The sequence below is a fragment of the Lipotes vexillifer genome, unplaced genomic scaffold (genome assembly GCF_000442215.2).
Source record: "Lipotes vexillifer unplaced genomic scaffold, Lipotes_vexillifer_v1.1 scaffold477, whole genome shotgun sequence".
Taxonomy (NCBI): Eukaryota; Metazoa; Chordata; class Mammalia; order Artiodactyla; family Lipotidae; genus Lipotes; species Lipotes vexillifer.
Genome location: NW_006770652.1, coordinates 3,077,121 through 3,100,590, shown reverse-complemented (window position 1 = coordinate 3,100,590; position 23,470 = coordinate 3,077,121). Strand labels below are relative to the sequence as shown.

At 39.0% G+C, this 23,470-nt stretch overlaps 1 protein-coding gene across 1 annotated transcript in view; it reads left to right on the top strand.

The window, feature by feature from the left end:
- The window catches only part of ITPR2 (inositol 1,4,5-trisphosphate receptor type 2), a 547,001-nt gene that overhangs the window by 196,528 nt on the left and 327,003 nt on the right, over positions 1 to 23,470 (top strand). Inside the window, exon 22 of the mRNA XM_007446283.1 lies at positions 21,094 to 21,287. Within this exon, the coding sequence (XP_007446345.1) occupies positions 21,094 to 21,287 (194 nt within the window). The remainder of the gene's footprint in view (positions 1 to 21,093; positions 21,288 to 23,470) is intronic.

The following is a 23,470-nucleotide window of genomic DNA, read 5'->3' as shown; positions in this document are numbered from 1 at the left end:
ACAAGATACCTCTGAGAGAATTTGTTATAGTGAGCTTTCTTCATTTCTCTCAACTCTAAAAGTCCTTCTCAAGGAATCATTTTTGCTTTTACTAGCACTAAATGTTTGTTTAATATCATTATCTTGCATACATATGGGAGGACAATGCTTTTATAGTAAAGCACTCTAGATTTCTTTTGAGCATAGCTATACTTGCAAGACAAACAAACAAAAAAAGTACTATACTTTTTGTCAATGTTGCCTTGAGGTACATTTGAAAAAGTGAATATGTGGCTTTATTTACATTACATAAAACAGAAAAGAAAGAATGTACCTCACAGGAATACATTGTTTGCTCATAAATATTGCCAATATGCGAATGTAATGGAATTGTGCCTGGATTCCACACTGTTTTGTAAAAAGTACCAATATAGAAAACCATAATCAGGGAGATTAATTAATCTGCATAAGATTCATTAGTAAGTTAGTAGCATTGCTAAGAATTAAAGTGCAAGGAATTAGTCTTCCTATCTTTTGCACCACTCAATTATTTATTAGTCTGATGAACTAATATTTTAGAAAAATTGTTACTGAGGTTAGAATTTTGGTCCGTAAATTTTTTTTAAGTTAACACTTCTGTAGGGGCTCAGTCTTATAGGTATTCTTTAAGGTAAGTAAACAAAATACAGAGTTGAAAATAAATAAAATTGGGACAAAGCAACATCATGTGCCTCTAGATGTGACATACTGAGAAGGACACAACATTGCCTATTTAGTATTCCTGACAAAAATTCATAATCTCCATCTAATCATGAAGAAATATCAGACAGGTACAAATTGAGGGGGGTATTTTATAGAACAACTGGCTTGAACATTTCGAAAATGTCAGTGTTATGAAAGATAAAGTTTGAGAAACTGTTTCAGAATAAAGGAGATAAAAGAGACATGGCAACTACATATAATATGTGGTTTGGGATCAGGAAAATTATTATCTACAGAAGACATTATTGGCACAATTGGTAAAATTTGAATATGGATTGTACATTAGGTTGTAGTGTTGTATCAGATTTCCTGAATTTTATAATTGTACTGTACTGTAGTTATGTAAGAGAATGTACTTGTTTTTAGCAAATACGTGCTGAAGAATTGAGAGTTAAAAAGGTCATGTTTGGAACTAACTCTCAAAGAGTGCAGGAAAGATGTGTGTGTGTGTGTGTGTGTGTGTGTGTGTGTGTGTACAGAGAGAGAGAGGATGTAAATGTGGCAGAATTTGTGAATCTGATAAATATGGGCAGAGGGTGTTATGGATGTTCTTTGTACTCTTCTTGTAACTCTTTCCATAAATTCGAAAGTATTTCAAAACAGAAAAATTAATGACTTAAACAATTAGCCAAGTAAGAAAATGATTTATTATATGTAAGATGACATTTCAAACTTATAGCATTATCTTGCAACTCTTCTAGGAGATGTGTTATTATAGCTGAGTTCTATTAAGCTATAAATTCCTAAAAAAGCCCTATTATAGACTCTATAAATTCTTAGCAAAAGAAGCAAGAGAGAACACATTTCTGGAATTTCCATATGTGGAGACAGGATTGTCAGGCCTGGGAAAAATTCCTGTGGTACAGGGTGAGTCTGAGGCTGATGCCAGAGAGGAAATCCCAGATTACGGGAAGTACCTGGAGAAAAAAGAATTGTTATTCTAAAGGACAAGTCAGGGAGCTGTAGCGATATTGCCACAGTATAATACCCGGTGTAGCACCATCTTGGCTCTTGTATATTAAAAGTGTTTGATTATATTTTCTTAATTTTAGTGAAACTTTATTTTTATTGGCAGTCATTTGCAAAACACAATTTTTTAAAAAATAGGAGGTAATTTTATAAGCACTTTTGCTAGACAGGCCAGCTCTTTCAAGTAAATGATAACAGCTTTCTTTTCTCATACTGTGTCTGGAAAGTTCTGTGCAATAGAACTATGTCTTTTTTTATACTTTTGATCGACTTACCACTTAAGAATTCTGCTCCAGCACAGTTGGGGTTGGACATTCAGAGAAATGTGTCTGGTCATTGTTTGGCAGGTCAGACCCAGGGGAGCGGAAGAAGAGGGAGGTGTGTGGAGAGGTGAAGGCTTACAGTTCCCGGAGTTCAATTCCATGCCGGCCTCAGTGGCGCCTGTCTTAAATAGGGTGTGCACACAGCATTCATATGTTTTTCTGGGAAATCCTGTAGGCTTAGATGCCAGTGATTTGTGTCTGAGGCAATGGGGATGGCTGCCTTGGAAAGTGGCAGTTACAGAAGTTTTCCTCTTCTGGGTCCTTGGTTACAGTGTAGCCCTTCGCGTCACTGGGAGTTGTCCTCATCCTAGAGCTGGTTGGGAGTCTGAGTCTAGCTCCCAGGCTGTGTCTGTTCACCGTCACGGTGGCTTTTTAGTTGGCATGCTCAGCAGAAATTGATAGGTTCAGAAGCAGCTTCTGATTTTTGTGCCCTAGAGGTGGTCCATTCAGAAAATTATCCAGGCACACTCACACGGAGACAAAAGGAGCTGGCACTGCCCTGGCCTTTACTGTAGTGAGGCAGAAGATTCTCGTCTTCAGAACTATCAACTATCAACTTTTCGTTCACTATGTACTCACTTAAGAAAAAAATACTGTTTTCAAACAAGTGTATTCACTCCCAGCAGGCTATGTTGTTCAGTCAGTGTGCTTTGCCTAATACCTATCATTTACTCTCAGTGATAGAATTCACAGGCACCATTCAGTGTAATTGATCTTTTGGGTCGAAGGATTATGTCAAGCAGTGCTCTTCTTTGTCATGTTTAGAAGTTAAAAGCAAATGCCATATACAGGCTGATAAACTGGATATTGTCAATATATTTGTGAAAGTACATTTCATTTAAAAAATTATGTGTCTCTCTTTATGCTTGCTGAAGGATACACAATCAAGGATTGATACTACTACAGGCATACCTTCTTTTATTGCGCTTAACTTTATTGCGTTTCACAGATATTGCATTTTTTACAAATGGAAGGTTTGTGTCACCCCTGAGTCCAGCAAGTCTGCTGGAGCCATTTTCCCAACAGCATTTGTTCACTTTGTGTCTCTGTGTCACATTTTGGTAATTCTCAGAATATTTCAAACTTTTTCATTATTAATATGTTTTCATGATGATCTGTGATCTTTGATGTTGCTCTTGTAATTGTTTTGGGCCACCACTAGCCATGTCCACATAAGCCGGCCAACTTAATAAATGTTGTGTGTGTTCTGACCGCTCCACCAACCTGCCGTTCCCCATCTCTCCTTCTCTCCTTGGGCACCCCTATTCCCTGAGACACATCAATATTGAAATTAGGCCAGTTAAGAACCATACAGTGGCCTCTATGTGTTCAAGTGAAAGGAAAAGTTGCACGTCTCTCACTTTACATCAAAAGCTAGAAATGATTAAGCATAGTGAGGAAGGCATGTTGAAAGCCAAGATACAGTAAAAGCTAGGCCTCTTGCACCAGTTAGCCAAGCAGTGAATGGAAAAGGAAGGTTTTTGAAGGAAGTTAAAAGTGCTACTCCAGTGAACATATGAATGGTAAGAAAGGGAAACAGCCTTATTGCTGATACGGAGAAAATTGTAGCGATCTGGATAGAAGATCAAAGCAGCCACAACATTTCTTTAAGCCAAGGCCTAATCCAGAGCAAAACCCTAACTGTCTTCAATTCTCTGAAGGCTGAGAGAGGTGAGGAAACCGCAGGAGAAAAGTTTGAAGATAGCAGAGGTTGGTTCATGGGGTTTAAGGGAAGAAACCATGTCCATAACATCAAAGTGCAAGGTTAAGCAGCACGTGCTAAGGTAGAAGCTGCAGCAAATTATCCAGAAGATCTAGCTCAGATGATTCATGAAGGTGGCTACACTTAAACAACAGATTTTCAGTGTAGACAAAGCAGCCTTCTATTTGAAGAAGGTGCCATCTAGGACTTTCATAGCTAGAGAGGAGAAGTCAATGCCTGTCTTCAAAGCTTCAAAGGACAGGCTAACTCTTGTTGTGGGCTAAAGCAGCTGGTGACTTTGAGTTGAAGCCAGTGCTCATTTACCCTTCTGAAAATCCTAGGGCCCTTCAGAACTATGCTAACTCTACTTTGCCTGTGTTGTATAAGTGCAACAACAAATCCTGGATGACAGCACATCTGCTTACAGCATGGTTTACTGAATATTTTAAGCCCACTGTTGAAACCTACTGCTCAGACAAAAAGATTTCTTCCAAAGTATTACTGCTCATTGACAGTGTACCTGGTCACGCAAGAGCTCTGATGTAGACATACAACAGATTAATGTTGTTTCCCTGCCTGCTAACACAGCATCCATTCTGCAGCCCATGGATCAGGGAATAATTTTGACTTTCAAGTCTTATTATTTAAGAAATACATTTTATAAGACTATAGCTGCCTTAGGTAGTGATTCTTCTGATGGACCTGGGCAGAGTAAATAGAAAACCTTCTGGAAAGACTTCTTATTCTAGATGTCATTAAGAACATTTGTGATTCATGAGAAGAGGTCAAAATATCAACATTAACAAGAGTTTGGAAGAAGTTGATTCCAGCCCTCAGGGATGACTGTGAGGGGTTCAAAACTTCAGTGGAGAAAGTAACTGCAGATGTGGTATAAGTAGCAAGAGAACTAGAATTAGAAGTGGAGCCTGAAGATGTCACTGAATAATAATCTCAAGTTAAAACTTGAACAATTGAGGAGTTGTTTCTTATGAGAGAAGAAAGTGGTTTCTTGAGATGGAATCTGCTCCTGGTGAAGATGCTGTGAAGATTGTTGGGATGACAACAAAGGATTTAGAATATTATATAAACTGAGTTGGTAAAGCAGTGGCAGGGTTTGAGAGGATTGACTCCACATTTGAAAGAAGTTCTACTGTGGTTAAGATACTGTCAAACAGCTACAGAGAAATTGTTCATGAAAAGAAGATCGATGCAGCAGACTTCATTGTTGTCTTATTTTGAGAAACTGCCGCGACCACCTGAACTGCCACCAAGCCCCACCCTGATCAGTCAGCAGCCGTCAGCGCTGAGGCAAGAGCCTCCACCAGCCAACAGATCATAATTCAGTGAGGGCTCAGATGATGGTTAGCATTTTTTTTATGATTAAGGTAATTTCATTCATTTATTCTTACATTTATGAATTTATCAAATGACATGTTATTGTGAATACACTCTGTGGAAAGACTCAACTGTTATTAGGACAGGCATGTCATGCAATGTTTGAACATGGGTAGACACTGACCTTCTTTGATGTTAAAAGAAAATAAACAATCCAGATGGTTAGCAGTTTTTTAGCATTAAAATATTTTTTAAGTTAAGGTGTATACACTTTTTTTGTTTTTTTTACACATAATGCTGTTGTACACTTAATAGACTAAACCATGGTGTAAACATAACTTTTATATGCACTGGGAAACCAAAAAATCTTCCTGAGACTCATTTTTATTGCGATATACGGTTTGCCGTGGTGGTCTGGAACTGAACCTAAAGTATTTCTGAGGCATGCCTATACTAATGTGATTAATTAAGATCACTTATTACAGGTGCGTGGGTGTATTTTGTTCTACTAGAGAGTCATTTAAATGGTTGGGACAAACGTGAATCATACTTATACATTCTCCTAAGAGCAACATAACGTGTTAACTCGGAAAGGTGAGAGTATCATCTCCATTTGAGCAGAGTATAGAACTTGACACAGTCTGGAAATAGCTTAAGTCTAATTTGTTGTTTAGTTATCCTGTCAGTATCCTTTCATTTATCTGTTTGTTGTTTGAATGGAACTGGGGTTCAAATTTAAACCTCCAAAATGGAGCAATAAAGTCTAACCATTGAGTAAGACTTGGGCTCATTCGGGTGTCTAGGTCACCACTGTCATTTCTTCTCACAATTGCCCCCCAACCCTTGAACTCACCGCAGTTCGAAAAGACAATAGATCAGAAAACTGCCAAAAGGTCAAATAAGAGCCGAATAGTTTCTTTTCATCTTCTACCATTTTGCTTTTTCACAGCTCCAGGTTCTTGGGAGTTTCTGTAGTCAAGCCCTGAAAGGTCGGCCTGTTCCCAGTCGGTAGCCAGATAATCCCTTTTTTTGGCATATATGTTATCATATTGAAGAAGCAAAATCACCAAAAAAAAAAATCGATGGAAATTCCATTTACTTTTAGGATTTCCTTTCCTTTGAGGTTTCAGGGTGGGAGCTGAAGTGCCTTTGGTCTTAGAGAATAAAATACAGGTAACCACAGCAGCCTGAAATTATCCTCCTGCCCTAAAAGGATTCCAGCTGCACTGGTGACTCACGTAGCCCTGTGGGCCCAACCCAGGGTAGGGAAGAGATAAGGAGGGAGGGTGGTAGAGGCACCTTGGATACACAAATGTCCAATAGCACCCCTTGCCCCAGAAGACTGGGGGAGGAGGGTGAGGGCGTGCTAACTCCCCATCTAGTGGCAAAGAACCAGCTGCTTCTTCAATTTAACTTTTTTTCTTTTTTTTGCCTTGGCTGGGACTTCACATGATCCACCTTGAAATGCTTTTCCTGGCAGCCTAGTTGCTTTTTAAAAGGAGAAGGGAAATTGAGATGGAAGGTGGAGCAGAAACATTTTTTAATAGTGTTATATGGGTGGGAAAGGAAGAAAATATTTGCAGCAAAAAGTCTGCCAGAAAATAGTTTCTTCCTTTATAAAATCAGGAGGTTAATCTAAATGTGATCTTTACAGTCTCTTTCAGTTCAAAGCTGTGATTCTTTGAAGATTAGTATGTAATTCTCATTCGCTCACTCAATGGTATTCTTTTTAATGTGTGTTGCAAAAGACTCCTTTTAGCAAATATCCATGAAGCATGACCCCTGGTTAAGAGCTGTGATTGCTCTTTGTAAAGACACCAGCTACAATGCCTTGAAACCAGGAGCCTTAGTTCACTTAAAATATCGAGTGTATCACAAAAAGCAAGCAAGGGCTTCCCTGGTGGCGCAGTGGTTGAGAGTCCGCCTGCCGATGCAGGGGACACGGCTTCGTGGCCCGGTCCGGGAAGATCCCACATGCCGCGGAGTGGCTGGGCCCGTGAGCCATGGCCGCTGAGCTTGCGCGTCCGGAGCCTGTGCTCCGCAACAGGAGAGGCCACAGCAGTGAGAGGCCCGCGTACCGCAAAAAAAAAAAAAGCAAGCAAGCAAGCAAGAAAGGCTTACCTGTGTGCAGGTTGGGACTCTGAGGACGTGTATATGTGGAGTTGGAGGATGAGAAAGAACAGAAATGAGGTTTAGTACAGTGACCATCACCGAACAGCAGGTAGCAGAGGTCCAGGCAGCTTCATTTTAAGGACTCTCTAATGTCCCTTCAGCTCCTGTCAATGTTTCATCAGACTGAGCTCCTTCCAGGTCGGTATAAAGGACATAAGTTCACAGCACAGCTCACAGTGCTCAGAAGTGTCAGGCAGGTTGGCTTGCTGGAGGAAGATGCCACAGTGACCAGTCATCATTTGAACATCTCTTTCCTGGACTTCTGGGCTTAATTTTTCCCACCACCATTCTGCCCCTCGTGATGCTTCTTTTTGATGGTCCTGCCTCATCTCTGCTTCCAGCCTGTCCCTCGCCTTCAGGCAGATCTGTCTCGTCCACTCTGGGTCTCGTTCCTCACACCTGCCTGCTCCCATCTGCTGCTTCTCCCTTCTGCCTACACCTTCTCCCCGTTCACATCATATGCTTCTAGTAAAGGGAGCTGGAGCCTCAAAGAGGCGGCCGGGACACGTGTGCAATCCTATCCACAGTGATAGGTTTCTCTTGTCCTCTGTGTGTGTGCCCTGTGTCAGATGAGTGTGTTCTCATCATGCCTTGAGATTCTTCTCCTGACAGCAATTGCCCAGGAGCTCTAGAGGTCCTTAGTGCAGGTTGTGTTCCCCAGGAAGCAGACTCTGAACAGAGATTAGCACGCCGGAGGCTTATTAGGGAGAGCTCTTAGCATCAACGCTGGTGGAATGGAAGGGTTGGAAGCAGGCCTGGGCCAAGCGAGAAATTGGGTTGTGTTGTGGTCTTAGTGCGGAGCCTCTGGGTGGTCTGAAGTTGGGGTGTCCTTTCAGAGTTCTCTCTCATTGGAGTGAGGGGGCTGAGTTTTTATGCTCCCGTGGGCTGCCCTGGAATGGGGTGTGGTCTTGCTTGAGGCAGCTGTTTTCAGACCAGCCAATCCCCAGAGGGCTGACTTTTGAGGGCTGTCCCCCAAGTGGCACTGTCAGCAGCTGAGGCAATAGTCCTTCATTCCTGAAAGGGAATCTGGGCAGGACCATCACAACATCCACTACAGATATTTTCCAGATAAGTACCAAGATTGGAAAAACTGTAGGTCAAGATTAAGATCTCATAGGAAATAACAGATTAGGAAGAAAAATAAAAATGATTCAGATCTTATAGAAGATAGAGATTAGGGAGACAAATAAAAACAACATTAAGACATTTAAATGCACAACAAAGTTCTAGAGATGAAAAAAATTTCTAGAGGCTGCCTACTTCCAAATGCCCCAGAGTCACTGGCATCAGAAATCTACTCCAGGCAGCAGGTGTTTTATGGAATCCTTTTCTTCGGATGTGAAAGAAGATTTCTGTGATATTCTGATCTTCTGAGTCTGGTTCTCTTACCGGCTTTGTGCTGTGCTGACTGCACCTCTCAGTCCTTTCTGGCTTAATGTATAATGTCTTTTACACTTTTGTTATATATTGATCTACGCTAGATCATGTCCCTTTAAAAAATCAAATGAAGGTATAAAAATAGGCAGAGAGTAACTATGTAATATGTCTATTATATAGTTAATAGTGAGTGTCCACCATTTGCTAGGCCACACATTTGACAGAGGATTACTTCAGAAGGGAATCTATTATTTATATTTAACGCCTAGCACCCATCAAAATCTTGCATATTTTTATCTGAAATCCTTGTCACAATCCAGCAAGTAGGTATTATGGCCACATTGTGCCCAGGAAATGTGCTCTTACAGAGGGTTAACACTTGCCCTGAGACCATACAGCCTGTAGCTTGCTGAGCCAAATTTTGAATTCAGCTTTCTTTTTCTTTTTCTTTAGTTCTTCACAAAAACCAACAGTCCTGCCGCGGATGTGCTTTCTGTTGTTACACTACTTTCTGTACAGATGACTTCTTCATCTGCAGGGACTCTGCTTTCTACTTTTTCCAAGTTTCCCAAGAAAGTTTAACACAAAACAGTGGGTGTTTATTAAAGAGTTTTGATTTAACTTGAGGTGACTTCACAAGTCAGATCCAAAAAAAAAAATTGAAGCCAAGAATCTCGCCTTCGTGAACCGTTGTCGGGATTGTCTCAGAAGCAAAGTTTGAAACACAAGTCTTAAAACTGTTACCACTTAAATATCTTGAAGTTGGATGTTCCTTTTCACTCCCTGCTGGTCTCCCTGACTCTGCTTTTGGCTTTTTCTCCACATTCCCACATAAGGATCCTTCTGAATCACATCCTCTATAGACTCTTACTAGTTATCATCATCTCTTAGAGAGTAACAACCCAGTTCCCTAAGTTGGTTGCCCACAGGTCTTCATAATCTGCATTAGACGTCTCTAGTTCTGTCTCTTGCTGTTTCCCCAGTAATACGAAACAATTTTATCCTCCAGGACACTTTGCTATGAGCTACTTCTGTATTTCATATGTACTTTCATAACTCGCTTATCACTAGGATGAATGTATGTGCCATGCCTTATATAAACATGCATTTGAAGGACAAAAATATTTAGAGATGCTAATATTCCAAATGTATGTTTGTGACTTTTTTTTGTTAGTGTTGACATTTTTTATGTCTGTTTTTCCTAGTAGCCTTAATGAAAGGCTCCATGACTCTTAGAATTACTACCTAGAAAATTCAATAATAAAGATTCAAAATTATTGACTGAGAGAGCCAGAAGTGGGGAGAAAAGCTATGAAAATACATTCTGTTTCTGTTTCCATAGCTGACTTGTACCATGCCTAACGTAACATGCATACTTGGCTTTCAGAAGTATTTACTGAGTGACATATATTTGATGAATGTATGTAACCTACATGTTTTATATAAATATGTATTTGAATGATAAGAATATTTTCTAGATCATGACATCTCAGATTTATAATTGTTTTTCTTTTATTACTTAAGAACTTTTAATTTGGCTTTCAAAACATCCAATGACTGGGAGATAACATGGCAAATGCCAGTTCATGTTAAAATACTTCCTGGTATTTTGTTTCTACAATTTTAGTGATTAATGTTATACCTTTTTGCGGTCTCTGCACCATCTCTTTTTTATAATTGATGTATAGTTGATTTACAGTGTTTTGTTGGTTTCTGGTGTACAGCAAAGTGATTCAGTTATAAATGTATGTGTATATATACACACACACACACACACACATATATGTAATATATTCCTTTTTATATTCTTTTCCATTATGGTTTATTACAGGTAGATATTGAATATAATTAGTTCCTTGTTCTACCCAGTAGGAACTTGTTGTTTATCTGCTTTATATATAATAGTTTGCATCTGCTAATCCCAAACTCCTAATTTATCCCTCCTCCCCTGACCCTGGCTTTCCCCTTTGGTAACCATAAGTTTGTTTTCTATGTCTGTGAGTCTGTTTCAGTTTTGTAAATAAATTCATTTGTATAATATTTTAGATTCCACATGTAAGTGATATCATATGGTATTTGTATTTCTCTTTCTGACTTACTTCACTTAGTACGATAATCTCTAGGTCCATCCACACTGGTGCAAATGGCATTATTTCATTCTTTTTTATGGCTGAGTAGTATTCCGTTGAATATATATATACCACATCTTTTTAATCCATTCATCTGTGAGCATTTAGGTTTGGTGCACCCTCTTAACAGAATAATATGGTTCAAATATTCCCTTGCTAACTGTGTAGGTTCATAAATTTCAGGAGGATTTAATGGGTATGATGCATGTATAGTTTCCATATTACATTAAGTCAGGAAGCAACTCTGTAACTTCCTTCTAGTTCTCTCAGTCAGGGGTTGCTCACATAAATTTATGATACATAAAAATATTTTTGTTATACTTTGTAATTAATTTAACTCAGTAGAGGCAGAAGACTCTGTAGGTTCATCTGTATTTCTCTGGGATGTGTTGGAAACAAAGGCATTGTCTGTAGTACTTTGGGTTTTGGTTTCCCAAAGGTATCAGCCACACAATGGATGAAGCACCTTCCACAGTTTAGTGTGGAGTTTAATCTTATTCTCTAAGCTATAAACCTCTGGAGTTTTGTAGCAGTGGTGTAAATGATTCCTGGCAGCCAGGAAGAGCTACTGACATTACCAAATTGAGTTAATAGGGCAGAATCAATACCTAGATGACCTCACAAATAATGAGAATGACTAAAGAGGACCAGGTTGTCCTCACCTTCTTTCTACTCAGTTATTTCCTCCAATTGTAAATACTGTTTGACCCTCAGAATCTAATGCCTCAAGGTGTTAATACACTGGGGTAGGTTCCTCAGTTCCCTCAATTTCTGATCAAGAGCATCCACCAGTGACCTACAGTAAGGCACCTTATTGGAACCCAATCATAGATTTGTAGAACGTTAGCACGTAAAGGGACTGTAGAAATCATCTGAATGAACTTCAGATCTTCATAGTACCTGTAGCAAATGGTCATCTAGGATCTTTTGGAACACCTGAGTGACCAAGATTTTACTGATGCAAAAGGTAGGTCTTTCTTATTTATAACAGCTCCAAATATTGTCTCTTTTGTTAGGTTATCCTAAATAAACCTGCCTCTCACTTCCAACAAGCAGCCCTACTTTTGTTCCCTGGAGCCATGTGGAAATCTAGCCTCACTTTCACATATCAGTTCTTTCTATGTTTGCAGATGGCCGGCATGTCACCTGAATATCTCCTCCTCTCTGTGTCATCACCAGCAGTTTCTTTAACAGTTCCTCTTATGTTTCTAATATTTTTGATCACTGGTTTGGCAAGAACAGTTATTTTCTCATTCATAATGAATACTTTACTTTTGTAATACAGTCTAGATGAAAATGAGTGTTTTGGGTAATGATGACATAGTACTGATTTCTACTGAACCTGAATGAAACTAAAGTTCTAAGTTTGTGCTCTGTTAACATTACATTTTCCCATCACATACTTGAGTTGGTTTTATTTGGACCTAAATGGCAGGGCATTTTATATTTTGATTTTACTTTGTTGGATTTAGCCCATTAGTTTTCTTTTGTTAATGCATTGATTGATTTGCACATATTGAACCCTCCTTGTGAATTTGGGATGAATCCCACTTGATCGTGGCCTATTATCTCTTTTATGTATTGCTGGATTTGGTTTGCTAATATTTTGTTGAGAATTTTTGCATCTATATTCATCAAAGATATTGGCCTTTAATTTTCTTTTTTTGGTGGTGTCTTTGGTTTTGATATCAGGGTGATGGTGGCTTCATAGAATATCTTTGGGAGTCATCCCTCCTCTTCAGTCTTTTGGAAGAATTTGAGAAGGCTCAGTATAAGTTCTTCTTTGTATGTTTGGTAGAATTCGCCTGTGAAGCCATCTAGTCCTAGACTTTTGTTTGTAGGGAGGTTTTTTTTTTTTTAAATTACAGATTCTATTTCACTTCTAGTGATCAGTCTGTTCAAATCATCTATTTCTTCTTGATTCAATTTTGATGGGCTGTATGTTTCTAGAAAGTTGTCCATTTCTCCTAGGTTGTCAAATTTGTTGGCATATAATTAATTGGTCATAGTATTCTCTTATGGTTTTCTGTATTTCTGCAGTGTCAACTGAGATTTCTCCTTTTTCATTTCTTATTTTGTTTATTTGGGTCCTCTCTCTTTTCTTCTTGGTGAGCCTGGCCAGAGGTTGGTCGATTTTGTTTACCCTTTCAAAGAACCAGCTCTTGGTTTTATTGATTTTAATCCATTAGTTTTCAACCTGTCCGTGTAGTTTTGGGATTTGATAGAGTCATTTACTATATTATTTATCCTTCATTGTTTCCCGTTGTCTTTGCATTTGCAAAACATGCTCTTTCTGACTTCACCTGTCACTGACAAAAATACTTATGTGGGCGAGGCAACAACAGAGCAGCAAGGAACTAGAGGCCCTTCTGTACTTTAACCATGATTGATTTAATAGTACCCTTTGGCTATAATCAGTTAACTAAAATCATATACCTGTGAAACTGTACACTATTCAGTGTATATCTCTATGGTATGATATATCAGAGGAGTGGTTGTTTTTGGTGGTGGTGGTGAGGGGGAATGTAGAGCTCAATAACTGGGAAAGGGCACAAAAGAGCTTTCTGGGGTAACGGAAATGTCTGAATATCTGGATACCGTGTGGTTTATATGGGTCCTTCTTGTCCAAACTACTAAAACCTTTCATTTAAGATCTGTGTATTGCACTGTATTTAATTTACATCTCAATTATAAAAATAGTATGTAAGTCCACTTATTGCTTGCATTACCAGCTGTTAAGAATTAAAGATCAGTTTGGCAAATTAAAATGAAATCTTGAGGTTTGGAATACTGAAATGACTCTGTCAGTATTTGACAGTGATGAAATCCAAAATAAGATGTAGAACTTCACCAGTGTTTTGTATGAATTGCTTTTTCAATTCATCCTTTGAATAACACTTCTTTAGGGTGTGGGATGGGAAATAATTTTCCTCTAAGCAGTCTACTTGATATTCAGAAAAAGACGGCTAATAACATTACTATACTTTAGTAACATGTTTCTAGTAGGTTTTGCTTTGTTCTGTTTCTTTTTTTATAAATGTATTTATTTTATTTTTATTTATTTTTGGCTGTGTTGTGTCTTTGCTGCTGTGCGCAGGCTTTCCCTAGTTGCAGTGAATGGGGGCTACTGCTCGTTGCAGTGCGCGGGCTTCTCAGCGCAGTGGCTTCTCTTTGTTGTGGAGCACGGGCTCTAGGCACACGGGTTTCAGTAGTTGTGCCTCGCAGGCTCTACAGCGCAGACTCAGTAGTTGTGGCACGTGGGCTTAGTTGCTCTGTGGCATGTGGGATCTTCCCAGACCAGGGCTCGAACCCGTGTCCCCTGCATTGGCAGGCGGATTCTTAACCACTGAACCACCAGGGAAGCCCTGTTCTGTCTCTAAGGTCTTGGAAAGTTGGAATCTGTAAATGGCTTATCAACATACTGTGTTCAACGAGCGTTTATTCAGAATGAAGAAAATTAGGTGTCCTATCATCTACTCTGGCCATTGAGTAGTCTTCGTGAGTCATTCCTCTGCAAGACTTCTCCTTTTAGAGGTGATATTTTGGGTCAACCATGTCATAGTGTAAGAGGTAATGAGCTATGATTATGTGATGGACCACAGGCTCATTACTAAGGTGGCGACCACTATAATAGAACATAATGAAACAGAGAACAGCTGTTTTCCATGGGTGTAGTGAAAACATGCATGTGTCCTCCATTTTTCATTTTGAGGTAATACAATTATATGGTATTTTTCATTCTTCATGATTTTTTTGCACACATTATATAATTTTATTCTCACAAGGAATTGGGACCTATTTTATTAGGATTAAGATTCTGAGCATCGGATGGCAAAGTGATTTGATAAAGATCACAGTAATCTAAATCCTTTACACCGTTCAAAGCCTAGTTCAAAACTGTATCTCTTCAGTGAAGGTGCCTTTCACTCTCCTCACCCTAAGATAATGTTCCCAATTAAAATAAATATCCTAAGCAATTTTGTATACCGTCCATGCTATACTACTACTATCTTATTTGCTTTGTATTTGGTCTTCAATTGCGGGGGGTGGGAGACATGTTTTCTGTTTTCTTAGCTCTATTATAAACTGTCTACTTCTCTTGTGTCCTCCCATCCTCGGTATCCCTAATGTAAGAGCCAGATGAACACTGGTTACCTAATAAATAGTTTCTGAACAGGGGCTGCCCTTAAAATTAAATTGTGTCATATAAACATAATGCCACGAGTAGTGCTGGTTCATTATATAATAATAACTGGTGGATAAAACCACTTGAGAATAATGTGAGCAGATTCATGATATGATTAATAGTAATTCAACGTTTTCGGTACACAGTTTTAACTAGGATATTTTCTTTCTGCATTTGGTAGGTTTCTGAGTTCTAGTATAAAATCTTTGGAAACTTGGAAGGTGATAGCCTTTAGTGAAGCAACATGGTGTGGGGAAAAGATGCACATTGACATTAGTTGACCTGAATCTGAGGCTCTGCCACTTTCTGGCCACGTAAAATGAGATGGGTTCCCCACCTCCCTACCTGCTGTGAACAGTGTATGTGGCCTAGCAAAGTACATGGGTTGTGATATGCCCTTGATAAAGTCAGACTCCATGATTTTCCTTATCTCATTGTTATCTATTGTATTAAACATGTTTTTCTTTTTAACAAATACCTTTTTAAATAACATGAAATTATATATGCTTTTAGAAAAAAATTAGAAAATTCAGAAAGTATAAAAGCAAGCAAGCAAAAACTCACCTTGATGAAACTTACCGTTAGTGTAATAATATCTAATTTTTTATATAAGCCTTATAAAAATTATTATTATTTTTTTGACTGCATTGGGTCTTGGTTGCTGTGTGTGGGTTTTCTCTAGTTGCAGCGAGCGGGGGCTACTCTTTGTTGCAGTGCATGGGCTTCTTATTACGGTGGCTTCTCTTGTTGTGGAGCACGGGTTCTAGGCACGTGGGCTTCACTAGTTGTGGCGCATGGGCTCAGTAGTTGTGGCTCCCGGGCTCTAGCACTCAGGCTCAGTAGTTGTGGCTCCTGGGCTTAGTTGCCCCGCGGCATGTGGGATCTTCGTGGACCAGGTATCGAACCTGTGTTCCCTGCATTGGCAGGTGGATTCTTTCTCTCTCTTTTTTTTTAATTAATTAATTAATTTTTGGCTGTGTTGGGTCTTCGTTGCTGCACACGGGCTTTCTCTAGTTGCAGCAAGAGGGGACTATGCTTCGTTGCGGTGTGCAGGCTTCTCACTGTGATGGCTTCTCTTATGGAGCACGGGCTCTAGGCATGCGGGCTTCAGTAGTTGTGGTGCACAGGCTCAGTAGTGGTGGCACATGGGCTTAGTTTCTCCACGGCATGTGGGATCTTCCTGGACCAGGGATCGAACCCATGTCCCGTGCATTGGCAGGTGGATTCTTAATCACTGCTCCACCAGGGAAGTCCCTTGTTAGGTGGATTCTTAACCACTGCACCACCAGGGAAGTCCTAAATTATCATTTTTAATATAATTCATTTGTTTATCCAACTTTTTTTTAACTTGTGCAATAATCTAACAAGCATGTATGGAATGGCTGCTATGTGTCAGTCACTATTCCTCATGTTGGAGATAGAGCAAAAACTAGGCAGAATCCATGTCTTCATGGAGTTTATGTTTTTTTTTGAGGGAGGATACAATAACCACATAAACAAATACAAAATATGGTGTGAGATAGTGATAATGCCATGACTGAAATGTAAAGCAGGATCCAGCGTGATGGCAATCCTTCTTTAGAGAGGGTGGCTGGAAGAGATCTGAGGAGGGGACATTAAACCAGAAATCAGAAAGGATTTTGAGGGAATGAGCCAAGCGACCATCTGGGTAAGAGACTTCCAGGCAGACGAATACCAAGTTCCCTCCAGCTCCAGCTCATGGATTAAAAACTCTGTTTGCCTGAATGGATAAAGAAGATGTGGTACATATATGCAGTGGAATACTACTCACCCATAAAAAATGAAATAATGCCATTTGCAACAACATGGATGGACCTAGAGATTATCATACTAAGTGAAGTAAGTCAGAAAGAGAAAGACAAATACCATATGATATCACTTATACGTAGAATCTAAAATATGACACAAGTGAACTTATCTATGAAACAGAAACAGACTAACAGACATAGAGAACAGATTTGTGGTTGCCAAGGGGAAGGGAGGGGAGGGGAGGGATGGGATTAGTAGATGCAAACTATTATATATACAATGGATAAACAACAAGGTCCTACTGTATAGCACCGGGAACTATACTCAGTATCCTGTAATAAGCCATAATGGGAAAGAATATGAAAAAGAATATGTATATTTATGTATAACGAGTCACTTGGCTGTACACCAGAAACTAACACAACATTGTAAATCAACTATATTTCAATGAAATAAATTTAAAAAATAAAATATCATTGGGAAAAAAAAAAAAAAAAAAAAAGAAGTTCATGGACTGGATATGTAGTTCTCCAAAATACTGTGATCTGACTTTGAACTGGGAGTGCTGGTTATTTATTGTCTTCTAGGGTGTTAAATCTTGATCTTTCTTTTAGTCCAGGTTGATACCATGTTCCCTATTACTCTGCTTGTATCACTAGCTTAACTAAGGTTTTGATCTTGTGTTAATGTTTTTGGGTTTTTTGCATCAGAAAAGTCCTTTTATAACCCAGACCCTAACCACTGGGAGGAAGCACTGCTCCAGAGAATGTTCAAAATAGAAAAAACTGCTCTAGTTCTAGACAGTGTAGGTATTTTCCAGCAAGTGAAAGTTTATAAGGAGCTGCTGAGCAGGGAGGGGAAGTAGGAAGACGTCCTGAAACATGTCTTTATGGTTTAACATCATTCTGTTTCAAATGAATTATAATAACAGCAGATACATTTTTCCAAGTCCAACTATAAAAATATGTTTCAGGGAAATAAGAATGGTTTGGGGGTTATCCATGTTTTGGCTTCTATTACTATAAAGCATTGAGAACTGCCTTTGGTATTTACTAAATGAGAAAATTGCTGTGAACAGTTATTCACAGAACTCTTATCAAATATGTCTATTATCTCTTATAAATGTTTAGAAGATTTCAAAAGTGTCTATCTGAAATCTAAACAACTGGAAAATTCAAATTATCATTTTTATTCTTATGTGTTCATAGGAGAAAAGTATTTCTAATAGAAAGAGGTAACAGATAAAGATGACTTTAAATAAAACACCAAGGGAAGTAAGGTAAATTTCAATCACGTAAGATTCTGTTAAATCTCTTATACTGTCTATAAATCCACATAACTCTTAATGATTGTTGAAGCCTGTAGTATGATTACCAGCAGTAAAATGACTTTGGAATAAGGAAGAATTAAATCATGGTCAGCACAGCTTTAGTGTTATGTAAATTCCTTATTGCTTTTCACGTCTCTGGAATTGGTAATGGAAACTTGGCTCACTGGAACCATCAAAGAAATAAAGCAGTGAACGCTCAACTCGTTCCCAGTTACCATTTCTAGTATGCATTTACTGTACTTGTCTTACTTTGGGGTTTTTCTCTTGAGGGAATTAGGATTAGTAAAAATATCTGTACAATCATATAATGAAAGAACCTGGACAGTCTGTCTGCTTTTGTTTCTAAGCAATTCTTTCCTCTGTACTTTTACCTAACAAAGATGACTCCATTTTTCACACCATTTCAATATACTTTATACATAAATCCAAATTCTAGTTGTTGAGTTAATATAAAATACATAGAAAACCTGAATTTATCCAGAGGATTTATATTATGATACAGTGGCCCTTTCACTGAAACTTTTCAGTAGTATTAACTAATTATGGTTGAGAAGAGAAATAGATTTCTTCTTTTGCAGTGCTGAAGACCGATCACCTCTGACTTATCTCAGCAGTCTAGAATTAGAAATTTCTCTGTGGAAAAACGGATACCAGGAGCCTTGCGCGTCTGTTATTTATGTGGTGTTTGACTTACGTTTTCCAAGCTGTAGTAGTTCCTAATTGAAGCTCTTCTCATCACCACCAAGCAACTCTAGAAAATGTAGCCTCCTTTTTTTTTTTGCGGTACGCGGGCCTCTCACTGTTGTGACCTCTCCCATTGCGGAGCACAGGCTCCGGACACGCAGGCTCAGCGGCCATGGCTCACGGGCCCAGCTGCTCCGCGGCATGTGGGATCTTCCCGGACCGGGGCACGAACCCGTGTCCCCTGCATCGGCAGGCAGACTCTCAACCACTGCGCCACTAGGGAAGCCCGAAAATGTAGCATCTTTTAATTTGCAAACTCCGAGTTGGCCATATATGGAGATGTTAGGCGAGTTGTGTGGCAACCACGTGCCACAGGCATCTAAGGATGTGGTATCACTGGAATGAACCCTCCCATTTCATTGGCAACATGTGTTATATATTATTATGTTTCTGGCCTCTAGATTTTAATTTCTTGGTGACAAGATCTATATTTGGGGGAAAGAATTGTCTGAGTGAATGTTTTGTATGTAACAATCATTTAGATTAAATGATTATTTTCCATGCAAATCTAAATAAGATGCAGACACTGGGTGCCAAGGATTTTTGTGTGAATCAAGTGTGAGAATAACAGAGGAGCCTGTTCTGTGTTGGTGGTGAGAAAGCATCTCTTGGAGGCTAACACATATACATACTAGAATCCAGGCTCAGATAAATGTACTGGTTGAATATTGATGACCCAAAACTATTGCCAACAACCAGATTGTATCCCTGCAATCTATGGGGGGATTCGGAAATACTCAACTGTTATGATTGTATGAGAACCATAGACAATGAAGCATTCTGCCTCATTACAGGTTTTTCTGTTAGAAAATGGGGCTGTCTCAAATCCGTTGTTTCAACCCTGTCCAAACTTGGAAATTATCTTTCATATATTTTTTTCTTATCCCTTTTTTTTTTGGCTTATGCAAGCAGCAGTGTAATAAAAGTTCCTAGATTCTCAGAATGAAAACCCAGATTAATTTCTGCCTGGAAGGTGCCACTCTAGAAAAAGTGTTCCTTCATTGCCCACTCAAAAATGTACTATTTCAGTACCACCCTCTTGTATGTATACTGATTTCATCTATGGATAAGATAATGAATTTTAAAAGGCATTTCACCTTTCACAATGTAGAAATAATATTGGTTACCACTGGCTCCATGGTAACTGTGGTCTGTGCATAGGACCGTGAAGTCATCCTTTACATATTTTCCTTTTCTTTATTTGTTTGCCTTTCAGTCCTGTAGGTATTCCCACAGTTTATGCTCTTTGCTTAGAGCTGAGAGTTTTTATCTCATCCCATCTTATTTCCATTTCCCTTTCTCTTGGTTTACACCCTGAGACATTGGGAGATAGGAAAATTCTTTGCCAGATTCTTAGGCCTTTGCTTGAGGCAAAGCTCCACGAACACCCACGAAGCAAAGACCACTGTTCTGAAGAGAAAGTAGACAGTTGTTCTTTCAAATCCTTGTTGCTTGTTTTAGGGATTTAGAAGTGAGAAACAGCAGTTAAGCTGGAGAAGGTAAATCGTAACAGTGGCAGGAGGATCCTTTGGTACAACTGCTTGTGGTCAGTGTGAGGAATGAGTGCGTGGGCAGTTTTACTGGAGGACAAATTAAAAGAGAAGCCAAACTCAAGAGAAGACACAGGAAAGGATTAACACCTCGTGAAAATGATCATTTGTCAATAATTTGTTTCCCTAATTATCTCAAACGTAGCTGCTTTTTGTGGATTTTGAATTACAATTTTCTATTCAAATTGATGAAGGAATGGATAAAATGGTGCTTCCTCTCTAGATAAGAGCTTTTCTTAAAATGAAGCTGTAAAAATCCTCCTCCCAAGCTCTTTTCACAAGCATTATGAAAGCAAAGCTAAAAAGTCCTCGGTTTGAGGGTAGGGTTAGGACACTAATTTAAATGTTTTCATGTAGTCTTTGTATCCTCACTTGCAACGCCCTTTATCGTAGAGATTGATAACCTTTCTTCCTCATTATTGTAAGAGTTAGTGCCTATTGGTGCGGCAGTTGGTAGGACTTACTTTGCTTCAGAAGGACCTGATTTGGATATTGTTAGAGCTACCAACAGGTCACCTGCAGTGTGTCATTTGAAAGCACTTTCTGAGAAAAGTAAACTTTCAATTCTAAAATCTGTCATTTTGAAATGTGTCTGCACTGTTTTAACTTTATCTGCAAGGAAATAGCTGGAGCGAGGCTGATGCTATTCATTCCCATCCTTAGTACTCTTCCTGCCACATTTTCAGTCTGGTTGTGGCCAACTGGATATAACAGCTGTCTCCCGAGGTGGCGTGTGTGTTGACTTAAGGACTTTTCTCGTGCCAGGAAACAATGTCATGAGAACCATCCATGGGGTGGGAGAATTGATGACCCAGATGGTGCTTTGCAGAGGTTCCATCTTCCCCATGAGTGTGCCTGACATCCAGCCCAGCCTGCATCCCAGCAAGCAGGGGAGCCCCGCCGAGCACGAGGATGTCACTGTCATGGACACCAAGCTGAAGATTATTGAGATTTTACAGGTACAGGGCCTAATGGAAGGGAAGTGACAAACACCTAACTGTGCCTATTGGTTTAACTTCTTACACATTTTGTTCCAGATCATTGTGTAAATATTCTGAAGTGGTATTGATCTAATTTTATTTCTTTTACATTAATGATAAACCTGGTAAGAAATCTCACACTGACACTATTTAACATATTAATTACATGTGTGAATTCTCACTAAATATAATATATTAATGATGGTACCTAACAAATGTGGAGCGCTTTGACGTTGACATAACTTCTTTCATATGTATTTTCTCATTTAGCATTGACCCTGATTAAATTTTACCTTTATTTAAGAAGGGTTTCAGAGTAGGCAAAGTTAAGATTGAATTCCAACTGTTTTTCTATTTTTAATTGAATTAGACATATGATTCTACGTATACAGATTTATCATAGTAAGAAACTCAAATAAAATTTTATTTTTATTGACAAAAATGTTAATAATTGTTTTTAATATTTTATGTAAGTGACTATCTCTCTTGATGATTTCGTTTCCAAGAGGCTAGGACTAATATATATATTTTAAAATTAACCTAGTCTAATACCTATCTCTGTGAATTTAAAGGGGGTAAATTACTATTTCATGACCAGTGGTTTAGTGGATAAATTCCCCATTACTGTAGCTATGAATTCTTAGCATTTTTTTTTTTTAAGTTTGGAAAGTAGTTTTATGATCCTTTAATTGTAGCATTTATTCCAGATTCGACGAATGGAGTCTGGAGTTTTTGAGGATCTATTAAAATTCTGGAAACAGTTTACTAAGTCTTTCATCATAATTTAATGTAGACTGAGCTACCAGAGTGGGTTAGTAGTCCTGGAAGGGTCTGTACATTTTTATTTAAAGTAATTAGATTTATAATCATAAAAGATTTCACAGTTCCTCCAGGAATTCCAAAGGCTGAATCCCGAGAAATATTGGCAGCCCTCCCAACCCTGTGTTCATGACCCTGAGAAATCGCTCAGTTGTCCTGTTCTTAACCTGTGGAAGGTGTTGAGCACCTGACCTGTGGGTAATGGGCCTCCAGCTTAGCATCCTTCTCCTCATGGGAGAGCCTCTGAAATACATGTCCTCATTTTAGCCCAATGACAGTTCATAAAAGCAGCATTTACAAAACAGTCCCTAACAGCTAAAAAACGATGAGATGGAGATACTATGGCAGGGCAGGCTAGGGCTGACTTGCTTTTGCTGCCTCTTTTGGGTTCTTGATGTATTTCTTGTTGAACCTCTGTTCTTGCTCTGATTTTTGTGCCTCTGTGTCTGAGTCTGATGGGCTGTGTCTGTGTTCCCATGTGCTGCTCTTGAATGTTTCTTTCTTAGAACTTCCCTTCAAGAATTTCTTTGTAGCCACATTCCTTAAGCAAGTCTCCTGCTTTCTGCCATCTCTTCCTCCTCTCAGGCTCTTCCTTTCTTTTCCCCATCATTTCTTGTATTTCTTTTAGTCTTTTTATTTCTCTCTTATTCTCCCCCTCTATCTGTCTTCAGCCCTTTCTCAACTCTCTTTCTCTGACTTTCTTTTTATTCTTCCCTTTCCCCCCTTCCCTTCTATCTTCCATTCTTTTTCATAATTAAATATAGTAGAGGATAAAAGTTTGAATTTTGGCTCTGTTTATAAAATATAATTCATTGAACGCTAATCTTCACCTAAAAGCTAATAAGTGTTTCATTAATTCATGTTTTAATAATTTGTTCTTTACATAAGTTTGTTTAAAAAACACCCATCCTTTTATGCACCCACAATCTAGCTTCTGCTCCCACCCTCTGCTCGGGGCTGCCAAATCCACTGGCTCTTTCTCAGCCGTCTTCTGCCACAATCTGTCTCCTGCTTTGAAAATCCCCATATTAACTGGAATCAGTTCAGCCAATACGTGTTACAGTGCTCACTGCATGTTAATAAAAGAGTCTCTCTGGTGTTTACTTTTCCTCCTGGATTATATGCTCTTCAAAGGCAGGTTTTATATCCTTGGTACCTTTTCTGTACCCTTGGCAGCTTCCTCAGTAGCTGGCTCAACAAGTTTGTTGAACTTGATGGAACATAGCTAACACAGAGCATGGTTGCTGCCCAGGAGGAGCATAAACGTCTAGCAGAGGAGGAGAAGGGGGAAAGGGAGAGGGAGAGAGAGAGTGTGTGTGAGAGAGAGAGGGAGGGGGGGAGGG